This window comes from Heteronotia binoei, chromosome 21 (genome assembly GCF_032191835.1).
Source record: "Heteronotia binoei isolate CCM8104 ecotype False Entrance Well chromosome 21, APGP_CSIRO_Hbin_v1, whole genome shotgun sequence".
Taxonomy (NCBI): Eukaryota; Metazoa; Chordata; class Lepidosauria; order Squamata; family Gekkonidae; genus Heteronotia; species Heteronotia binoei.
The window spans coordinates 183,336,790-183,360,578 of record NC_083243.1 but is presented as its reverse complement, the minus strand read 5'-3'; the positions used below and the strand labels follow the sequence as shown (position 1 = coordinate 183,360,578).

General features: G+C 47.1%; 1 protein-coding gene and 1 non-coding gene across 2 annotated transcripts in view; both read left to right on the top strand.

The window, feature by feature from the left end:
• Nucleotides 1-23,789, top strand: part of CNTNAP5 (contactin associated protein family member 5) — a 705,383-nt gene that overhangs the window by 584,481 nt on the left and 97,113 nt on the right. Inside the window, exons 15-17 of the mRNA XM_060261906.1 lie at nucleotides 752-879; nucleotides 1,446-1,616; nucleotides 17,405-17,623. Of these exons, the coding sequence (XP_060117889.1) occupies nucleotides 752-879; nucleotides 1,446-1,616; nucleotides 17,405-17,623 (518 nt within the window). The remainder of the gene's footprint in view (nucleotides 1-751; nucleotides 880-1,445; nucleotides 1,617-17,404; nucleotides 17,624-23,789) is intronic.
• TRNAP-GGG (transfer RNA proline (anticodon GGG)) lies at nucleotides 14,367-14,438 on the top strand. The gene has a single exon. It is a non-coding gene; the product is annotated as a tRNA-Pro (tRNA).

The window sequence follows — 23,789 nt, the reverse complement described above, 5'->3', positions numbered from 1 at the left end:
CAGAGCGCCTGCTCCGGCTGCAATGCCACTGAGGATGTTCTCCGCAGCTGAGAACGAAACGTCTGGAAGGAAAACTTTCTCCAGTAGAACACGGCACTTGAGCCCGAAAGATTCTACAAACCCTAATGATGTTACCAGCCGTGAAAACCTGAAATCTTTGAAAGCTCTTAATGGCTCCTGATTATCAGGGAAACCACACAAACGATGTCATATAGTGGGTGCAGACATGCAAAATCATACCTGTTTTCAATTCCATCAGTGCCTGCTGCAAGAATTTCCCTCAGGATCTCTTTGCATTCCTGTGGCCTTCTGAGAGGGCACAGTGCGTAAAAGGAGATTACCACTATCCCTACATAAATAGAAATTAGGATCAACTGCAGTGATTTTGTTAATGCTCCTGAAATTTCATCTCAAAGGAGCTAAAAACAGGACATTCCTATTTTTGTTCTGCTTCATCAGGATGCTGGCATTTAGGGAAACTAGGCAAGAGAAAGAGAGACAGATTTCAACTGATATAGCAATGAGTAGGAGTTAGAACCCTGATGTTCTATATAATTATTTAATTAGTTAATAATTAGTTAATATGTGTATTTTTATCTACAATCGCTTTGAATCTTTTGAACAAACTTTGAGAAATCAACGTCATAATATTACAAATACGTATTTTTGTTGCAAAAAAGTTACTGGAGAATACAGGTTTTTCTTTATACACCTTTTATATTTGTGTGTATGTACATGTGTGTGTATCCAGGACCAATGATACCGGCTTCCTTTCCTTCAAAGACCACTTACCTGTGAACCAGATAGTTGTCACTGACACAAGCAGACCTAATTCTCAAGCTGCACTGAAAATTGGTCCTTTGCGTTGCTATGGAGATAGTGAGTATCGGCTCTTCTCTGTGTCCTTGCATGCAGGTTGCACGAGAATGTGTATTTATATACGGAAAAAGTCTTCTCGTGCTGAAAATAGAATTCAGAATGGTGCCAAGCCCAGTGTATCGCATGGAGTCTATTGGACGTTATTTTGTGGAAGACTTTTTAGTAGACTTGATAATAAATTGAACTTTCCCTACCTTATTGTTTATTCTGCCTTTCATCCGAGGAGCTCAGGGTGGCATATATTCTCCCCCAAAATCCTCATAACAATCCTATGTAGGTGTTAGGCTGAGAGGAAACATGAGGCCCAGGGTCACACACTCAGCATGGCATTTTCATCATTATGAAGTGAGATTTCACCTTGGGTCTTCCTTCTCCTTTTAACTACTAAACCACACTGGTTACACCCAAATAAATCTATGGACTTTGCTTTCGGTGGTGTTCGCTTGCCTTTCAAGGACTATGCTTCTTGTGATTTGTTGGAAGTGGGTGATTTGTGGGGGTTTTTTTGTTTTTGTTTTTACTCCCTGATTCTGATTAACTATAGAGAAGGCTGTTGCTATTTGCAGGACAGTTCTGGAACTCAGCTTCCTTCAGCACTGAGGCATCCTATCTTCACTTTCCCTCTTTCCATATGGAGTTCAGTGCAGACATTTCACTTTTCTTCAAAACCAACGCTACATCTGGGATCATCTTAGAAAACCTTGGAATGAAAGACTTCATCAGAATTGAAATAAACTGTAAGCATGCAATTTATTTAAAGCATTTTATCCCACTTTTCCATCTGCCTATCAGACCCTCACAACAGTGGAACTTGGATTTTTCTTTTTAATAATAAGAGGGAAAACTCAAGCATTAAAGATGTCAAAATGAACTAACTGTTAGGGATGTTCAAACAGTTGCTGATTTATTAGGGTTTGTAGAATCTTTTGGGCTCAAGTGCCGTGTTCTACTGGAGAAAGTTTTCCTTCCAGACGTTTCGTTCTCAGCTGCAGAGAACATCCTCAGTGGCATTGCAGCCGGAGCAGGCACTCTGACCTTCTTGGCTGCTGTGCATTGAGTGGGCAGCAGCAGCCAAGAAGGTCAGAGCACCTGCTCCAGCTGCAACGCCACTGAGGATGTTCTGCGCAGCTGAGAACGAAACGTCTGGAAGGAAAACTTTTCTCCAGTAGAACACGGTACTTGAGCCTGAAAGATTCTACAAACCCTAACGATGTTACCAGCCGTGAAAACCTGAAATCTTTGATAGTTGCTGATTTGGCTCATGTCCTGTTCGCCAGTCATGAATAGGCTGGTTTTTCTGTGATCAGTTTGACTGTTCAATAGGAATGTTAGCCTCCAGATGATTTGGGGACCCCCTGGAGTTACAGCTCATGCCCAGACTACAGAGATTGGTTGTCTGGGGAAAATGGATGATTTGGAGTGTGGACTCTATGATATTGTACCCCACTGATGTCCCTGTCCTCTCCAGGCTCCATCCCAAAATCTCCTGGATCTGGCAACCCTACCCCCCACCCCCATCTCCCACCAGTGGCCAGGGGGGACCTGGCAACCCTACTGTTCATTGACTTCTTCATGGCTGTTTGGCATGTTGCTCATAACCAGGCAATACAGAGTAATTTAGTTTTTTGTGCAGGTATGTTCTCAAAGAGCTCAACTGAGTTCTACAACACAGCAACTTTGTTGCCTAACTGTTCCAACCTGCTGCCAGTTGTTTAAATAGACTATTAAATTACTCGCAGGAATCACATAATTCAGTCATAAATAAACACCACACTTCAATGAAGTCCTACCCTTTGGTGTTCATCTTCATAGTCCTTAGAGATTCTGTGTCTGCTGCTCAGTTTGAATAGGCAGCACTTTTGTGCATGCACAGTTATGCAAAAACATAGTGCAAACCTATTTGGCAGGCATCTGCATCTATTTGACATGAACCAAACAGGCTGAGTGATTAGCTCATATCTGACCAACACCTTCAAACAGTATATTTGATGGCTGAACTGTGGCAAAATTCATTGCAACCCTACTAAAACTGATAGGTTCACCCATCTGTAGTTGAAACATCCCCATACACTTGTTTAGGCTTAAAGTAGCAGTTCAGTATGGATAGTAGCAAACATCTCCAAATAGAAGACTCTAGGAGAAGGTGGAAGTTCATACTACGTCTTGTAAAAAATACCTTTGTGTGATTATACATGGGTGAATGTATGGATACACTCAGATATGCATGGCTCCCACTAGAAGCCAAACGATCTGGTCAGACATACATATTCCACATATTCTTTGACATTTTGGTGCTTGCTCCCCTGCCACTTCTTCAGCAAATAGTTGCAAGGTATAATAGTGATTACATAAGAACATAAGAGAAGCCATGTTGGATCAAGCCAATGGCCCCATCCAGTCCAACACAATGTATCACACAGTGGCCAAAAAACCAGGTGCCATCAGGAGGTCCATCAGAGGGGCCAGGACACTAGAAGCCCTCCCATTGTGCCCTCCCCCCCACAAGCACCAAGAATACAGAGCATCACTGCCCCAGACAGAGTTCCAACAATACGCTGTGGCTAATAGCCACTGATGGACGTCTGCTCCATATGTTTATCCAATCCCCTCTTGAAGCTGGCTATGCTGGCAGCTGTCACCACCTCATGTGGCAGTGCATTCCATGTGTTAATCACCCTTTGGGTGAAGAAGTACTTCCTTTTATCCGTTCTAACCTGACTGCTCAGCAATTTCATTGAATGTCCATGAGTTCTCATATTTTGAGAAAGGGAGAAAAGTACTTCTTTCTCTACCTTCTCTATCCCATGCATAATCATGTAAACCTCAGCATGTGGAAAGGCAATCCTCACTGCATTCATACAAGCCTTCTCAAAATCCACTAAAACAGGGGTGGCCAATGGTAGCTCTCCAGATTTTTTTTGCCCACAACTCCCATCAGCCCCAGCCAGCATGGCCAATGACTGGGGCTAATGGGAGTTGTAGGCAAAAAAACACCCCTGCACTTAAACCTTTTGAGGTGACAGATCTGAAATCAATAGTTTCATTATTTCAAGCATTCTATTATAGATGCCCATGTTCTTTTTTTGAAGTAAAATGTAAATACATGGTGGATATGAATTACCCACCTTGGCATGTCATGTGTACAGTTGTAAAACATATTTGACAATTTATCAAAGGTTCCATCTCCATCTCTTTGTTTAATTCAAGCATAAGATCTCTATCACCTAAAGCCAGAATTCTGTCTGGATTTTTCCACACCAGAATCGTGAAGTATCAGTTGCCTATACTTTTCGGGAATGTCAAAATGTACGGTTTTAGGGTTAGGCAAATTACTGCCTGCTCTGTGATAGCTTCTCTTTCTTAAATAGCAGAAGTAGTTAAGGCCTCATAGATCTCATTGCCCCCCCAGGCGGAATAACGAGGCAGACACAAGGTTGGGTTAAAGGGCCACTTTATTAACTCAACGGCAAGGGCAGAACATGGGGACAGGTCAAGCCAGGGGTCAACCGGACCACCTCCATGACCTGAAACTGGGCGAGCCCCCAAAGCCCCGGGTGTGAGCCAAATCAACGGCTCAGACCCGGCCGGCCCGGCAACTTAATCACCGCGCACCTGAGCTCCGCCATCCCCACAGACAGCAGCCTGGGATGCGGCCGCTCACACGTGCCGGGATCATCAGACTCCCTGGATGCAACCTTGGGCCGTACAGCTTGCGGTTCCCCAGGACAGTCATGCACCAAATGGCGCGATGCTACGGGAGCTCACCAATCCCCAAAACATAATGCCAACCACAAACTGCCAGTGACCGAACTAAATAAAGGCACCGCCTAACCAATAGCCAACACCACATATCAGCAGTACAGGGTAGGCAAAAACACCCCCAGAAATGGCCAATCCTCTGAGGGCGAAAAATTCCTACCCGGCCCCAATAAATAGGCGACCAGCCTCTGCCTGTACTGCGTGAAGGGCGGGCGGGCGGGCCGAGAGCGATTTTCTGCTGCGTATGAGGGGGCGGGAGCAGCCTTTTAAGGCTGCTCCTCACCCCCTCCCATCTAGACTATCCCATTGCCTCTCATCCGCGCGGGGAGGCAATGGGCGGCCCCCAGCCTCAGCAGTCTATGGACTGCTCGGCTGGGAAGGGGCCGAATTGCCCCCCCAGGCGGAATAACGAGGCAGACACAAGGTTGGGTTAAAGGGCCACTTTATTAACTCAACGGCAAGGGCAGAACATGGGGACAGGTCAAGCCAGGGGTCAACCGGACCACCTCCATGACCTGAAACTGGGCGAGCCCCCAAAGCCCCGGGTGTGAGCCAAATCAACGGCTCAGACCCGGCCGGCCCGGCAACTTAATCACCGCGCACCTGAGCTCCGCCATCCCCACAGACAGCAGCCTGGGATGCGGCCGCTCACACGTGCCGGGATCATCAGACTCCCTGGATGCAACCTTGGGCCGTACAGCTTGCGGTTCCCCAGGACAGTCATGCACCAAATGGCGCGATGCTACGGGAGCTCACCAATCCCCAAAACATAATGCCAACCACAAACTGCCAAGGACAGCGCCAAGCCTCTGCTTAGGCCGCTGACCCCCAAACTATAAAACCCGCAACAGCCCTTGCCGTAAGTCATTTAAAAACAGCTCATTGCCCTTTTCTGACAAGTGCACCCCGTCATTCCGATATAATTCTGGCAAACTGGAGAGAATCAAGGGATGGGGCACAAACTCCCCAAGCCCGCCGCACAGGGCCTTACGCACCGCCCGGTTGGCTTTTATTCTGGCGCGCTCCAGACCTTCTGGGTCCCACGCCGTCCGCCAAACGCGGCGCGGCAACATGGCAGACCACAAAAGAAGGACGCCCGGCCACCGACTCCTTATCAATGCCAAATCCTCTTGAGCCTGAATGGAGAGGGCCCTGCCCTTAATCAGACCCAAGTCGTTCTCGCCCAGATGAATTACCAGAATCTGCGGAGGAGGGCCAACCCGCTCCCTGAATAGCAGAGGCAGGAGTCCAGGCCACCTCATGCCCCGGCGGCCTAGCCAGGTGATTACCGCTCTGTCGCTAAGGCCCAGCTGCGAGCCGATCGCCGTCCGACGGGCCTGGTGTGCAGCCCAAAAGACAATGCTGTGGCCACAGATAAGGATCCTCCTCCTCTCATCGCCAGCCACAGCCCCTAGAAGAAAAAACTGTTAGAACTGAAAACCATACAACACATCACATCAGTCTCAGTTATACAAAAGTAACAAAGAAGACAAAAGAAACGGCCCTATGGCCTCAAAGGCCTAACATAAGTCCGATAGGCTGCAGACTTCCAACGCCCGACCCGGCGGATATCATCCCCCCCATATCCAAGCGCTGCGGCTGTAGAAGCCGCACCGATTCTAAAAGAATGGGTACCAAATTTTTGGCCACCAAGGCCCAGACGTTGCAATGCACGGCTGGTGATGGCCCAAAATTGGTACTTAGTCAAGGGGGCCCCGTCGGCATGGCGAAAAAGAGGGCCATCCGATGTGCCGCGCAGCTCAAGGTAAAGTCTCATTGCCGCAACCGGGCATAACTCCCCTTCCGCACAAGACCCAATCGTAACCGTGCAGCCATGCTGCTTCTGGTCGGTCTTAGAACGGCGGACTCTAAACTCCACCCGGTCGCTGAATAAGGAAACATCCCTAAACTGCAGGGCCCTTACGGAACCATCGTTATTTGAAAGAGTAACCAGCTCGGACACCCTGAAGGCCCCGAAAAAGGCAGTCAATGAGGCACCATGAAAGAGCGCCTCCTCGTAAGCTGACCCACAAACCTGAGCCCAAGAAGCCCGCAGCCCCCGCAGAATAGATGGCGAGATGGGCTGCCTCCCATCCGCCCTGGGGCCGGCTTCCCGGGACCAACCCTCAAACATCTTCTGGATGCGAAAGTCCTTAGTGACATCGCGGTGCCCCCTGGCCTTACTTGTAAAAGCAAGGGCTGCCATCTGGCCTCGGATGGACCTAACGGACAAACCCCGTTGTTTTTGATGAACACAGAATTGCAGCAGCTGATCAACAGGGATCGGCCATACTTCCTGTAAACCTGCGCCCCTTCTAAACGACAAAAACTGGCTAGCCGCCCGGTCATACGACCTTTTAGTGCTGGGCGCTATGGCCAGCTGTATCGCCCGGCTCACTTCTTCCCTCCAATCTGCCATAACTCTGCCGGGATGCGCTCGGGCAACAGGTCGGCCTCCGGGGCTAACTGGCGGAAACGGTCCATCTGTTGGCGAGACAGAGCGTCCGCCACCCCGTTACAAATGCCGGGAACGTGCTTAGCCAAAAACAGTATATTTAACTTTAAACAACGCAAGGTAAATGCCCTAACAAGGCGCATAACTGCCGGGGACTTAGAGGTTAATCTATTGACGACATGGACAACGGCCATGTTGTCGCACCAAAAGTGAACCGTGCTATTGGCAAGGGCGTCGCCCCAAAGAAACACTGCAACGACAATAGGAAAAAACTCCAGGAAGGTAAGGTTCCGACACAATTCGGTGCCCAACCAGTCCTGTGGCCAATGCTCGGCGCACCAGTGCCCCCTAAAATAAACTCCAAAACCAATAGAACTGGCAGCATCAGAAACTATCTGCAATTCAGCTTCGAGCTGCATGTCTCTGCGCCAAAAGGAAATGCCATTAAAATCCTGCAGAAATGTCTCCCATACAGCCAAGTCCTCACGCATTTCTCTAGTGACTCGGGTAAAATGATGGGGCAAGCGCAGATTAACCATCCCATCACAAAATTGCCGTAAAAAGGCCCTGCCGGGAGCCACCACTTTACAGGCAAAATTCAAGTGCCCAACCAGCTGTTGCAACTCCAATAAGGTGACCTTGCGCTTTAACAAAACTGCACGGATCCGGACTAGAAGACTAAGGCGCTTGTCCTCGGGCAACCTAGAGAACTGGCGCACCGTGTCAAGCTCGATGCCCAGAAAAGTTAGAACCGTGGCCGGACCCTCAGTCTTCTCAGGAGCTAACGGTACCCCTAATTCCTTGGCCAAATCCTCAAAAGCCGCTAACAAAAACAGGCACTGGCCCGCCCCCGCGGGGCCCACAAAAAGAAAATCGTCCAAATAATGAACGGTATCCCGGATTCCCGTCCTGAACTGCAAGGCCCATTCCAAAAAGGAACTAAAACGCTCAAACGCCGAACAAGAAACTGAACACCCCATGGGGAGGGCCCTATCCACATAGTAACTTCCCTCAAAGGCAAAACCAAGCAAATCAAAGTCACCGGGGTGAACTGGGAGGAGGCGAAAGGCCGATTTTATATCACACTTCGCCAACTCCGCACCGGGCCCACACCGCCGAACTATCTGGACCGCCCGGTCAAATGAAGTGTATTTAACCGAGCACAACTCCGCTGGGATGGCGTCATTCACAGATCGCCCCCTGGGGTAAGAAAGATGGTGAATCAATCGGTATTCACCTGCTGCTTTCTTAGGTACAACTCCCAGGGGGGACACACGCAAATTCGGCAGGGGCGGGGACTTAAACGGGCCTAACACGCGGCCTTCAGCACATTCCTTACTAATCTTTTTCCGAACAATACTCTCCAAACCCCTAACTGAACGCAAATTGGAGGAAAAAACTGGAGTACGAGGGCCCTCGAATGGGATTCTAAATCCCACCGAGAACCCCTCAGCAAGGTAACGCGCATCATCCCTACGAGGGTAACGCTCCAACCACCGCCTAAGAACCGTCAGACGAATGGGGCTGGGGCCCCTTTGGAGGGTGCTGCCCGGCCCCGCCACCAGTCCGCTTGATGGGCCAGCGCTGCTTTGATCTGGTGCAAGCCGTGAAGGCGTGAGGGCCCGCGCAAATCGGGCACTCGTGTTTGTATTTACATGCCTTCCTGGAGCACGAACCTTGGGAGGTGAACTCCCAGCAAAGCAGCCGTGGTTGAACCGACTGCCCCGCGGCTGCGCGGGCGCCAGAAAAGGATGTTACAGATGACTTTTGCACCAAATGACCACTGTCGGATCGCTCCCCCACGTTTGGTTTTGCAGGCGCCATGAGTTGCAGCCAAAGCTGCTGATTAATTTGGTTCCATTGAAGGAAAGGATTAACAGCCGCGCGCATGCGGAACTGCTCATCATACTGGAGCCACGCCCCTCCAGCAAAGTCGTTATAAGCGCGATATATAATATCGCAATACTGAAACAATGGGGCTGCTCTCCACGGCTGGGCCCTAGCAATGACGCCCGCATAAATAAGAAAACCGGGCAACCAATTCGCCCACGTTCTGTCAACTTTACGACGCTTGAGCTTCTCTTTATCCTTCTCATCAAGCTCATCCTTCGATTTTTTTTCAAGTTCTCTATATAACAGGCTGAATACGTCTACGTATTCGCCTTTCAAGATTTTTTCCCTCGTGGCAGCGGTGAGGTGGTCACCCAGGGGCATGGCTGGGTCACCAAAAGGCACAGCATGAAAGTCCAAAGAACCGTAAGGGATAGGCGGGTGAGGCGGAAACCCCCAAAGTGTCCCCAGTTGCCCGGACCACGGGAAAGACGTGGACTGGGCTTGCTGCCAACCCCAAGGTGGCACAGATACAGCCGGCCCGTGGCCACCTAACCCAAGACTGCCTCCAAAACCATCGCTTCCAGGCGCTGCCCCCCACAGAAGGCCCGAACTAACAGGCGTGGGGCCTGATGGAGCAGCACTCACCTGAGGAAGTGAACTGGGACCCAAAGGACCCCCGACAGGTGGAGCTGCCCCCAAATAACTAGCCACTACACCATGGGTTCCTCCCATTGGCCTGGCGACTGAAGCCACATTGGGACCCAATGGGCCCCACGGCCATGCCGCCCCCTGCTGTGGCGTGGGAAACTTACCTTCCCCAACAGGAGGCACCACCACCACCGCATCAGGCTCTTCGCTCTGCTCCTCTTCCTGCAGGGCTCCCTCCTTGGACCCACCACTGGCTCCTTCGGCTTCCTGCAATACAGAAAGGCGAGCCAGCACCTCCTTCTGAAAGGAAATAGTGGCCGCTCTGCCGGATCCTAGCAAGCCTGAGGCCCTACGAGAAGGGCCCGCCACTCCCCTTGCTTCCTCCAGGGCCGCTAGCTGGGACATAATGGCCTGCCTTGTTTGCGCCTCGTCACCGTCCTCCAGCGGGGGCACCTCAGGGGAAGGTCTCTTGGCCGGTCGCTTGGCAGGCTGTTTGCCCTTCTTATTGCCCTGTCCCTTCCTAGGGGCCATGGTAATTAATCCCCTATCACAGTATTTTTTTTTTTTTTTTTTGAATTTCACCCACAAAAGCCCACTGGCCGAGGCACCCGTCCAATGGCACGGGGGCCTCCAGTAAAATTATGGGCGGTGGGGAAGGGGCCTGGAACGGACACACCGGTAGGGCTGCAGGCAAGAGACCACCAAAGACGTCAGGCACCTTTAAGCCACCCACCACAAGGGCAGCTAACACACCAGCCCCTTATAAGCCAAGAGGCTGGGGCTAAAAGAATGAAGGGGGGGGGGCGTTGGCAAACGCCCCAGACCGAAGCAAAATAAAGGGAGATCCACCCGCGGCACGCCCACGCGCCCCCAAACCCCCAATGGGCTGACCAATGAAAGGAACGCCGCTAGGGCCCTCCCCCGACAAAAGGAAAAACGACGCAGCCGCCGCAAGAGCCCGCGGCCCAGCGGACGGCTCCCGGCCTCACAAGGCCTGACGCGGACGAGGGAGGGGAGGGGGGGGTAAACCCGACGAGAAAACGCGCCGCTTGAAGGCCTCACGGCAATCCCGAGCCCGGCCTCTCCGACGCGTCAACAACGGCCGCGTCCAACAGACGCTGCAGCCGCACCGGCTCCGACCTCCGCTCCCGACAGGCCAGACCGCAACGCTCTCAGGAGGCCCGCAGCAGAAAACAGCCACGTAAGTGCCTGCTCGGCCGAGAGCGATTTTCTGCTGCGTATGAGGGGGCGGGAGCAGCCTTTTAAGGCTGCTCCTCACCCCCTCCCATCTAGACTATCCCATTGCCTCTCATCCGCGCGGGGAGGCAATGGGCGGCCCCCAGCCTCAGCAGTCTATGGACTGCTCGGCTGGGAAGGGGCCGAAAAAGCTAAGCAGGGCTGGCTCTGGCAAGTATCTGGAAGGAAGAAATCAATAAACATAGTTGAGATTAATTAAAAAAATGGTATAATGGAGAATTGATCCACTGGTATTTGGAGCTCTGGGGGAGCTGTGTTTTGAGGTAGATGCACCAAATTTGCAGCATAGCATCCAGTGCCTCTTCTCAAAATACCCTCCAAGTTTCAAAAGGATTGGATCATGGGGTCCAACTCTATGAGCCCCAAAAGAAGGTGCCCCTATCCTTCATTATTTCCTATGGAAGGAAGGCATTTAAAAGGAGCGCGGTCCCTTTAGATGTGATGGCCAGAACTCCCTTTGGAGTTCAATTGTACTTGTCACAATCTTGCTCCTGGCTCCACCCCCAAAGTCTCCTGGCTCCACCCCCAAAATTCCCAGATATTTCTTGAATTGGACTTGGCAACCTTATTCCATGTAGGCATCTTTCCATGTCGGCTTCTTTCAGTATGGGCTTTTCCCCTTGTGGGCTTCTTTCCATGTGGGTTTATTTCCATGTGGGCATGTTTCCATGTGGGTTTTTTTCCTGTGAGCATTTATGTCTGTTGGGGGTTTTTTTTGGGCTTTTTTCTTTTGGGCTTTTTTCCTTTGGTTTTTTTCCCCCCTAGAACCGTGGAGACCATATCTTTTGTACAGCTCCCACTTGTTCCAAAAAGCATCCCAGTGCTCAACAAACTTGAACCCTTCCTCCCTACACCAATGTGTCATCCATGCACTCAGATTCCTGATTTGTACCTGTCACTCTGTCTCTGCACATGGAACAGGTAGCACTTCTGAGAAGGCTACCTTGGAGGTCCTGGCCTTGAGTCTCCTGGCTAGCAGCCTAAATTTTTCCTCCAGAATCTCACGACTGCATTTCCCCACATTGTTGCTGCCAACCTGTACTGTTACCTCTGGCTCCTCCCCAGCACTGTCAGCCTATCTACAACACATGTAATATCTGCTGCTTTTGCACCAAGCAGGCAAGTCCCCATACGGTCTGTATGAGGTTTTGCTACCCAGCTGTCTACTTGTCTAAGGATTGAATCACCAACTACCAAGACGCCCCCCCTCCCTCCCTGCCTAGGGATAGTTCCTTGGCCCAAAAGGATACCTGCTCACCAACTGAAGAAGAGGTCCCTCAGCACGGTGCCCTGTTCCCTCTTGACCCTCATGCTCCCTGGCAGCAGCGGGGCTTCCGTGTCCAGAGTGGGACACATCTAACAAGTCCCCAAGAGTCTTAAAAGTCCCCAAGAGATTGAAAGAAATGTGCATCAAAACTGGTATCTGGGGTAGACTGGTGGATGAGAACACTGATGTTCGTGGTTTCAGTGGAAACAAAGTCAAGGTTTTTTGAGAATTGTCTTCTTTCAAGAATAGGCTGTTCTGCAGGGCGAAATTGTGTGTATGTGCATATACGTGTGCCAACAAATGTCAACAGTGCTTCAAATCTCCATAGTTCTCATCTCAGTACCTGTATTGTTGTTTTGTTCCTGTTATCACCCATCCAGAACAGGTCACAAAAATAGCTGCTGTTGATGGTTGGTGTATTGTATCCGTTATCAATCATTTCTCTCTCTTGGTATTAGCTGTTCTTGACTGATGGTAAATAGTACTTATGCAATCTGCCTTTGGAAAGTAGTTGGCACATAAAAGAATATGAATTGAGAGATACAAAACATGCTGAGGGTCATAATGGTTCTAGTGCGCCTTGCCAGTCTCACAGCCTAGCTGGGGGACTAAACTGCAATCATTGCCCAGTATATTAAAGAACAACCTAATTGGTAGTTTTAACAGCTTTTATTCTGCTGATTTAGCTAGTAAGGGTGGGTGGAGGACTGTTGTGGCTTTGGCATGAAGTAAGATCCTTCTGTTACAGATTCTATCAGGCTGAACAACTGTGGAAGGAAATGCCATTATTTCGTAATATACTTATAATAACTTCAGCATAAAATGTAATTAAATAAGGCCCCCATGGCCATTTGATTAATAAAACCTATGGTAAATGCCATGTGCATTATCACTAGGCAATGAGATATAGTTTTGAGTTAATTGCACATCAAAGTCCTATTTGGTTGACACTTCAGTGAACTGTATTTTATTCGCAAGGGCTATTCACGACTCCGTCACGAAACAATGTTAAAAGAATACAATCGATCAAGAGGATTGTTTAGCTTGCACTTCTGTTTACAGGAAAAGATTAGGTGGTGTTCAAGAAGGGAAAGTTTGGGGACAGTTTACTTTTAATTTCATTTTATCAGCTTCTTGCTGTAGATCTTGGAGGCCATCTATTTAGTGAACACCGCAGATCAGCTGTTATGACTGAAATGGTATCATGATCCCATACAGTGTTTACCACAGAGTTTTCAATGACTCCCGGAGAGAACTGATCTCTCCAGGGAAAAAAATACACAAACACACACACACACACACTTTCATATCTGGGGCTGAGTGTGTGTGTCAATAATTGCTTTTGTTCATATAGGACATTGCTGGTTTGCGATTCAAATCCATGGGCTTTATTTTGGGTTCTGATGCTTTGGGGCCATTAATTTCAATGAGGAATCTATTGGAGGGTCCAGGGCAGCTGTTTGTAAAGATAATATAACCAAATTTGCACAGAATATAGTCTAGATCTCCGCCCCAGTTTCAAGAAATTGGACAAAGTAGTTTGATTTTACAGATTCCCAAAATAGATGCCTCTCAGTGCACTGATCCTACGGGGGTGGGGGAGGGGGGGTGCACCAGCCACCAGCATTTAAAAAACAACAACCCGAATCCCTTACCTTCATTAATTTCATTTTCCTACTTTCATGGTGACTGACTGACAATAAAAACAACAACCATGTTTCATCTGAAAACTCTGTGTTTGCCATACATCTTTGTTGTTGTCTGCTTTTGCTTCACAAAGCAAGGAAGGATAATGGCAGATCTTCAATTATTCCCTGTGGGAGATTTGGTTAAGGTGTCTGTTTTCAACCAGATGATGGTGGCTCAGTGGTAGAGCATCTGCTTGGGAAGCAGAAGGTCCCAGGTTCAATCCCTGGCATCTCCAACTGAAAAGTAGGTGTGAAAAACCTCAGCTTGAGACCCTGGAGAGCCGCTGCCAGTCTGAGAAGACAATATTGACTTTGATGGACCAAAGGTCTGATTCAGTATAAGGCAGCTTCATATGTTCATGGGAAGGGATGGTGGCTCAGTGGTAGAGCACCTGCTTGGCAAGCAGAAGGTCCCAGGTTCAATCCCCAGCATCTCCAACTAAAAAGGGTCCAGGCAAATAGGTGTAAAAAACCTCAGCTTGAGACCCTGGAGAGCCGCTGCCAGTCTGAGTAGACAGTACTGACTTTGATGGACCAAAGGTCTGATTCAGTATAAGGCAGCTTCATATGTTCATGGGGAGGGATGGTGGCTCAGTGGTAGAGCATCTGCTTGGGAAGCAGAAGGTCCCAGGTTCAATCCCTGGCTTCTCCAACTGAAAGGGTCCAGGCAAATAGGTGTGAAAAACCTCAGCTTGAGACCCTGGAGAGCAGGAGAGGGATGGTGGCTCAGTGGCAGAGCATCTGCTTGGGAAGCAGAAGGTCCCAGGTTCAATCCCTGGCATCTCCAACTGAAAGGGTCCAGGCAAATAGGTGTGAAAAACCTCAGCTTGAGACCCTGGAGAGCAGGGGAGGGATGGTGGCTCAGTGGCAGAACATCTGCTTGGGAAGCAGAAGGTCACAGGTTCAATCCCCGGCCTCTCCAACTGAAAGAGTTCAGGCAAAGAGGTGTGAAAAACCTCAGCTTGAGACCCTGGAGAGCAGGGGAGGGATGGTGGCTCAGTGGCAGAGCATCTGCTTGGGAAGCAGAAGGTCCCAGGTTCAATCCCCGGTATCTCCAAAAAAGGGTCCAGGCAAATAGGTGTGAAAAACCTCAGCTTGAGACCCCGGAGAGCCGCTGCCAGTCTGAGAAGACAATAGTGACTTTGATGGACCCAGGGTCTGATTCAGTATAAGGCAGCTTCATATGTTCATATGTTCAAAATTGCAGGGGAGTGAGTGCTGCCTGACCACTAAATACCAACCAAGTTTTAAGTGAATTGGATCAAGGGTTCCAATTCTATGGGCCACTAACAAGGTTTCTCCACACATTTACTTTCAGAAGGAAAAAAAACATCTCCACCCCACAAAGAAGGGGGAAAGAATGAGCAAGCAGTAGTGGCGGAGATGTTATTATTATCCATGGGGAACTCTTTGGGGACTAAGGCTGGGAGTGGCTGTTTTTTTCAACTAAATGAAACCAACATCTCCAGGAAGTGGGTATTGCTTGTCCACTAAAAAAGCACCCAACATTCAAGTGAATTGGTCCAAGTGGTACAATTCCATGAGCCTCTGAGCAAGTCTCCTCACATACATTGTTCTTTCATAGAAATAAGTTGTGATGGATTGCGCTTGAAAAGCAGGTTTTAAAATGCTGCCAGTTCAGACAGCCTGGGAGGTAAGGAGTTAATCTTCCCTGAAGTGAAGAGCTTGTTTGATAAGCTGCTCTACATGGTCTCTGATTGGCCAGTGTCAGATTAGAGAAAGTATATGATCAGCTGTGTACTGGAGAGAAAGAAAAAAAACTTTTTGACTAGAGTCAGCAAGCCAGGGAACTGGCTTCTGACAGAGAGCGTTTTTGCACTTACCTTAAGCCGGAGCGACGTCCCTCTTCACCGCGCAGCGTCTGCACGGTTTTCGCACTAATTGCTCCGCAGCACCTGGAAGAGCCGCAAAGTCCCGCGGCTTTTGCGTCGCAAATGTAAACCGCCAAAAACCAGTTTACATTTGCGACGCAAAAGCCGTGGGACTTTGCGGCTCTTCCAGGTGCTGCGTTGCAATTAGTGCGAAAACCGTGCAGACGCTGCGCGGTGAAGAGGGACGTCGCTCCGGCTTAAGTTAAGGGCGAAAACGCCCAGAGACTCAGCTGGAGTTGGTGGTTCTGACAGAATTAGTCAGACGGGTTCTTCTTCTGAGAGAAGAGGACTCCTTTGCCTTAATTGAATAAGAACTACGGTGAGGGAGAATTGTGATTTAAAGCTAGAGAGCTATAAGCTGTATAACATAGTGGGTTCTATACATTAATGAGGCGAGGTGGTAGTGAACATAGCTCTTTTATTGAATACAGCATGGTATAGCTGTATTCGATAGCTCGGCCCCCAGCTTTCTCCTATTTTTTTTTCCTTCCCCTCAGACACACAGAGGTACGCACATGCCCACAGGCTCTCTCTCCCTTCCTCCTCACTTCTGTCCCCCTTGCAGGATCTCAGCATTAAGAAGCAATCGAGATTAGCCAGCCAGTCTGTTGCAGCACCTTTGAGGTCTGTATTAAAAAAGTGTGTGTGTGGGGGGGGGGGCAGGGTTTATATTTGGAAACTATATTTGGAAACTGATAGAGCCATGCAGTTCTTCTGGGCTGATACTAAAGGGGTGGATCCTCTCCCCAGCTTTGCATCCAAGGAGAAGGGAAAACAGGACCCTCATAAATGAAATACTCCCTCTCTCCTCAGCACCTCTCCTCCTGTTGACCCAGGCTGCCCCTCAACTAATTGATGTGCTCCCTGACCTGAAAAATCTGCCACAGGAGGTGGTGGCAGCTACAAGCATAGACAGCTTCAAGAGGGGATTGGATAAGCATATGGAGCAGAGGTTCATCAGTGGCTATTAGCCACAGCATATTGTTGGAACTCTCTGTCTGGGGCAAGTGATGCTCTGTACTCTTGGTGCTGAGGGGGCACAGTGGGAGGACTTCTAGCGTACCGCCCCACTGATGGACCTCCTGATGGCACTTTGGGGTTTTTTTGTGGCCATTGTGTGACACAAAGTGTTGGACTGGATGGGCCATTGGCCTGATCCAACATGGCTTCTCTTATGTTCTTATGTTCTTAATCCTCATTATGTCCAAAGAGTGTTAGACAGTTAAGCTAGTTTTTCTTATTTATTATTTTTTTTGCTGTATGTGTTGGCCATAGAATAACTTCCTGTATTAACTGAATTTGAAATAAACTTTCTAATATTTTTTAAAAATACAATTTATAGTCTGGTTACCACCTCAACATCTTGTCTTCGTCACCATAGTCCTATATATTTCCAGTGCTACTTGCTGACATAATATTTTACTAAAAATCAGCTCCGTTCTTCCTGGACTTCCCAGCCTCTGCAAGACTTTCCCTTCTTCCTGGCATCCTTCAATCACCACCTAAATTTGTCTATTTATAGGAATCAAAAAGAGTCATTTCTTTACATCCAAACGTAGATACCGCATCAACATTCAGAGAATGCAAAACTTTAACCAGTGGATCTAATTTGTTACGATGGGAGACAGGGCGTGACACAACCATATCATTATAATGATCTCATTGTATATATTATTTTATTTGATATCAACATGAGATACTCCTATTCCTCCTCTTTTCTTTCTAGCTCCTACAGAGATCACATTTACTGTAGATGTTGGTAATGGCCCAGTAGAAGTCATGGTCCAGTCCCCCGTGCCCCTGAATGACAACCGGTGGCATTATTTACACGCTGAGAGGAATCTCAAGGAAACATCTCTACAAGTGGACAACCTTCCACAGAAGATCCTGGGGGCACCATCTGAAGGACATTTCCGGTTACAGCTCAACAATCAGTTATTTGTAGGTAGGGACAACCTGTGGGAGTTTATTGATGTTTTGCAGAGTTTGATTGCAGCAAGGTAAATTTATGAGGAAGAAGTAAAGGTTGCCTTACTGATCCAGGCAAATGGTGCTTAACAGCCCAAAGACAAGTATGATGACTCATTTTCTTGGATATGAAATTAGTTGGTATCAACCTGGCTGCATTCTGACACAAGATGATGAATTTCTAGCTTGCGGTGGTGATAGTGGAAAAAGCTGAAACTCCCATGATGGAAGCCATTTATGAACCTTTCCCTTTCTTTTCTCCCTAATGGAAAAGTGTGAATATTTGCATGTATATATCTAATTTCCTAACAAGGTATTGAGTACCCCATTTTGTTAACTGGGTTTCTAGGCAAAATATAAATCCATATATTCACATTTTGTTATATTTGCATGTCTGTAGGGTGTAAAACGGAAGGATAATTTGAGTTTTCCATTTTGAGTCGTTGCATTGGAACTCATTTGGTTGAGACTTCTGGAGCATCTTAATGAATGTCTAATATTTCTATGTACAATAGAGTTTCTCATTCTATGTATATGTTTGGGTTTTGTTTTTTGCGGGGAAGGCTAATGACTGTGTGCTTTCACCTAAGAATGAAATCCTGGTTTCATTTCCTTACTATTTATTCCCAACATTACATATATATTAGTGTCATTTTTAATATATATATACACAAGGAGCTCAGGTTAGTAGAAAGTGAACTTTGAAACTAAAAATATTTTTTCAGCCTATAGTTTCATAGTCATGTAACAATGCAAAACTCAAGCAGTAGAAGTCAAAGGCTTCTTTGCAAATCCATAGCAAAAGACCAGGGGGCTTCTAGTTGTTCCTGTAACGGTTCTTGATCCAAGGGGCTGATAATCGAAGCTGTGAGCATTTTTCAGGATTAAAAATACAGGCAGACAGGGGAATCTATGGACTTTTTCGTAGTGGTTAGTCTGCTGCAGCCGTCGGCAAAGGTTCATGTGGCATCTTAAAGACTACTAAATGTATTGCAGCCGAATATTTCACGAGTCAGACCAACTCAGAGGAGAGCCAGTTTGGTGTAGCGGTTAAGTGTGCGGACTCTTATCTGGGAGAACTGGGTTTGATTCCCCACTCCTCCACTCACACCTGCTGATATGGCCTTGGGTCAGCCATAGCTCTGTCAGAGGTTGTCCTTGAAAGGGCAGCTGCTGTGAGAGCCCTCTCCAGCCCCACCCACCTCACAGGGTGTCTGTTGTGGGGGGGGAGGGAAAGGAGATTGTGAGCCACTCTGAGACTCTTCGGAGTGGAGGGCGGGATATAAATCCAATATCTTCTTCTTCTTCTTTATTAGAAGTAGTGGGGAATTCTAATTGTCTGATGAAAAGCTGGACAGCCATGCCTTAATTGGCCTAGCTTAGAACGCTCCTAAGGCTGCAGCACTAGCCCAGAGTTTATACTTGGGTTATTCCTCAGATCTGTTATTTGCACCCCCATCCAGAATAAAGAGGCAGACAAAAATGTTGGAAGAAAAGGGCCACTTTATTAACTAACAAAACATGGCAAGGTAAACATTACTTGGACAAGCCCTTGGGTCAACCCCTGACCCCCGCCAAGTCCAACAATGGGCAAGCCACCCTGCCTCCGGCCCTAGCCAGCTACTGTGGCTAGAACCAAGCCAGCCAACCACACATGCCCTCCCCTTAACCCCGCCCCGATCACCAGAAGGAGATGACCAAGGGGAGGCATGAAATCCAATCCGTATTCCATGACATTGAGCCGTGAAGCCCATCTGCCTTTCCTACGGATGGCCTGCACAACAGGTGCATAGGCCTGGGTGCTCACCGGCAAGGTCTAAACCCCTTGCTCATTCCGCCGAGTGACCAAATTACCTACGTCCTAAAACCACACCACTACTAGCAGTACAAGGTAGGTGAAGAACACCCCACCAATGGCCAATCAGGTGAGGCGAAAAAATTCCTACCTGGCCCCTAATAAGGCGGCCGGTAAGACCTGTACTACCGCAGGCTTTGAATTATTGTCTCGCTCCCTCATACAATTTAGTTTAAAGCCCTCCTTATTTGGTAAGCAAGGCTGTTACCAAACACTCTTTTCCCTACCGTCATAAGGTCCAAACCATCTCCTGATAGAAGACCACCATCTTGAAAACGTAAGCCATGGTCTAGAAATCCAAATCTTTCCTGACGACATCATTGACGTAGCCAGTCATTTGTTTGAAGTATTCTTCTTTCTTGTCTTAAACCACGGCCTTCAACAGGAAGAACTGACGAGAACACAACCTGTGCACCCAGCTCCTTCACCTTCTGACCCAGAGCCACATAGTCTTTTCTAATACATTCAGGGCTATGACGGGCAGTATGGTTCGTTCCCACGTGGATCAACAAGAAAGGATAGTAATTCATGGGCTTGATAAGTCTTCCAATCCTTTCTGTTACATGCTCGATGCGTGCACCCGGCAGACAACAGACCTCGAGATGACAAGTCCGGTCAGCACACTTTGGGCTCCACCCCTCTGAGCAAGGAGTCTCCAATCACCACCACCTTCCTCTTCCTATATTGGGATGCAGAAGCTCCAGGCTTCTTATCCACAGAATCCTAAGAAGCTTTCTTCAAGCTTCTTGGAAGCTGAGGAAGTAGCTCTTGTTCCAATGGTTCAGAATCAGTTACTGTGGGGAGATCCTGGAACCTATTGCTGAGCAGCAGAGGCTCAGAACATCTCCTGATTTTCTTCCAGTTTTAAATTTTTATTGGTTTTAGATATAAAAAGAGAAAGCATATGCATAAGTATAGAAACAATAAGAGGAAGAGAGGAATACAGAATGGGGAACCAGAAACAAAGAAAGCAGCAAATATATCAGTTACATTTCTACCTCAAAACAAAATACCCAATTCTTTCTATCTGCAAGTATTAAATTTTCCCCTTATAAAACCATTATATTCCACAGTCTTCATCTACTAATCTGTTGCTGAAGATACAAGTCTATATTATTCTTCAGCACATACAGATGTAAAAAGTAAGAGAGGTCGCAACACAGAACTAACTGGCTAAATTTAAACATATTAAAAGTTCAAGCTAAGTAGTTATTTTAGCAACGTCATCATTTGGATAAGCATAAAAAACAAATATTTCTTACCTACAGAAAGAAAAACAATTTTAAATCCCTTCTTCTCGAAAGATTTCCATGTCTTGATTTTTTTTTTACTGAAATGTGCCTCCTCTCTTCTTAATGCATTCACCCATATCGGTAAAAATAATAAGCCTCCCACGCCATCACAACCTCTTGATTTCTGGTCCTTCTTAATAACTGCACAATCTAGCTCCATTTTATTTTTTCTTCAGCTGTTTCTCCAATGGATCTTTATTCATTTGTCTCAACTCCACAGACTCCACTGAGATCTCTTTAACACTCTGCTCATGTAGATTTAAAGTTTCGCTGCCTTTCAGAATAAGAGCTCCCATTTGCTTTTTTATCAACTCTGTTAATGAACCTTAGAGAAATTATGGTATCCATTATATCTTTTTTTGAAACAGTTCACTTTGCAATGCCATTTTTCTCCACAGAGTAACTCAGTCTAGTAATCAAAGTTGAAAAGCAACTCAGAAACAGTTAGTCTATCCTTCCAAATCTCCTCCAGCCGTGTGTTTTGATTGCTGTCATTTCAGTCCTACTCAGGCAACAAATACAAATCTAAAATATATCTCGTTTTTGTTCAGACCAAATTATAACCAGGTAATCGTCTCCTTGTCACTTATTCAATCATAAACCGGGTCAATTTAAGTATCATATTCAGTCTAATTCAGATTGTTGCAAATGCTCAAAGTTGTTCTTTGTCTTTTTGAAGCCACACTCGTGGAAAAGTGGGAGGGAATTCACCTCTTTCCCTTCCTTTGAACTGTCCCCTTTGTTGTTATGTAAAACGGTCCATTAGTCGATAGTATTGAAGAGCAAACTTACTTGCGAAGTAGAGTTTCAGTGCCTAAGGTAGAAAAGCGATGCATCAGAAGCTTGTTAGAAGAAAGCAAGCGGCCAGGTGTTCACCTCTTTCTGCCGTAATGGCAACCATGATGGCGGAGCACTGGAGCACACAAGAAGGACAGGGAACAACCATCATTATTTCCCTGGCTCCCTGCAAAGCCCCATGCTAACAGGAAACCCCTCCAGGGTCTCCGTAGAGATGCCGCAACTGTGGCACCTCTGCAACTGCCTGGTTCGGGGGGGGGTCACTATAGATGAGCTCCGCGGACCCCCACTGAACTTAAGGCGATGAAGCCCGGAAGTCCCCCATCTCCTGATTTTCTTTCTCCTTCGGGTTACATTTTTCCAGGAACCCTCTTCCTGTGTTGGGTTCTCTTCTAATTGCTGAAATACCACTTCCTCTTCCTACTCTTGTCCTTTCAAGAGTGCCTCATGCGTTCTGTCAAGAAAATCTTCACCTTCCTTTATACACTGCAGTGTGGACAATTATGCCTCCAGTCCCCGTATCTTCTCCTCCATCAGGGTCACTAGCTTACACTTGCTGCAAGTGTAATTGCTGCTACTCTCAGGTAGAAATACAAACATCCCACAGTCATTACATGTCACTGCCTCCGCTCCCTCACCAGCCATGCTGCTGCAATCCATTTCAAAACATTCTGTAACTTGACTTCTCTTTAAATCCCACTACCAGCTGCCACTTGAAACTACTTGTAAGTAAGTATCCACCTTTCTACAGAACCCCCAGGCAAGATCCCCAGGCTAAGAGCCACAGGCCAAGAGCCCTTTAGCTGCACTTCTGGCAAGGATGAGCCTTGCAAATTAAAGGCTCAAGCCCCAACTTCCGGGATTTGGAGAATGCTGAGCTGACCTGCCTCTCTAAGGGGAGCTTCTGTTTGGGGTAGTAAAGGGCAAATTTATGCCTTCTTCCTACTTTTCTCAGTGAGAGATTAGTCCAAGATATGCACAGGAAACTTTGAGGTGATTTACCTTGGCTAAAAGGGAGTCCCGGGGGGGGGGGGGCTCATTTGAGGGATCCCCGGAGAAGAGTTGCATATTCATCATCTGCAGAAGCTTACAGAGTCATTTATTTGACATAAGCTTGACAAGATCCTAATCTTCTTTGAGACTGCTAAACATCTGATGCTGTACAAGACCAGTGTTGATTTGGATAACCTTAGAAAAAGGTACTGATTGCTATCTACCATTTTGGGACTATTTTAAAGCAAACAAAATAATATTCGAAGGTGGGAAAGAGAAAGTTGGAAAGCTTGGAAGAAGAAGAGAAGGGGTGAATTTTGGACTTTGTTAAATTAAGGACAGTGTTAAAAATTGGAAAGGAATTTATTGTTTTGTCTACCTGTGGCCGTGGAGTGAAAACACCATCGTCAGAGATCTGCTGTTTCTACAGTCAACACAGGAAATATGTCAAGTATCATGAGACTTTGTTACCAGTGAGAATGACTTGGGGCAAGCAAAGCAGGAAGTAACTATTGAAGGACCTACTCTAGGATTGTATTACCATAGAAAAACATCGGCAGCCATTACTGGGATGCTAAATTTTTTAAAAAATAATAACTGAGCCTGAGAAGGTCGGAGGACGATGAAATTAGGCTTATTTGAAAGGGCAAGTTCTAATCTATCAAACCTGATAGTTGAAATTTAATTTGGTGACATCAAACTTTTCGCTGTTTTTTTAATGTCAGAGTCAAAGGTAACCTGTGCAAGGGCTGCCTCATTGGAGAAGATGCAAGATCAGTTAGAAGCAATGGAAGCTAGGATGATGAAAGGGGTGGAAAAGATGATAAATGCTTGCAAAAAAGAGCTTTAAAAAGATATTGAGGACTTTAAAAAAAGAAATGGAAGAGCTTCAAAATGAAACAGTGATGGTGTCAAAAAACGTGCAGGAGGTAGAAGGGAAAGTTAAACTCTAGGATTCCACCTTATTAAAAATGCAAGGAAATACAACAATCCATGGCTGTAAATTGATGGAGACACAAATACATCTGAGAGGAGTACCTGAAGAAGAAGGGACAGACTTAAAGAACATGTAATAAAAATAATTGCTGATTTCTTGGAGGAAGATCCTGAAAGGACTAGAAATATGTATGATTATATGTATAGAGTGAATTCATCATATGCCAAGAAAAATAATTTATCAAGAGATGTGGTTATAAGATATATGA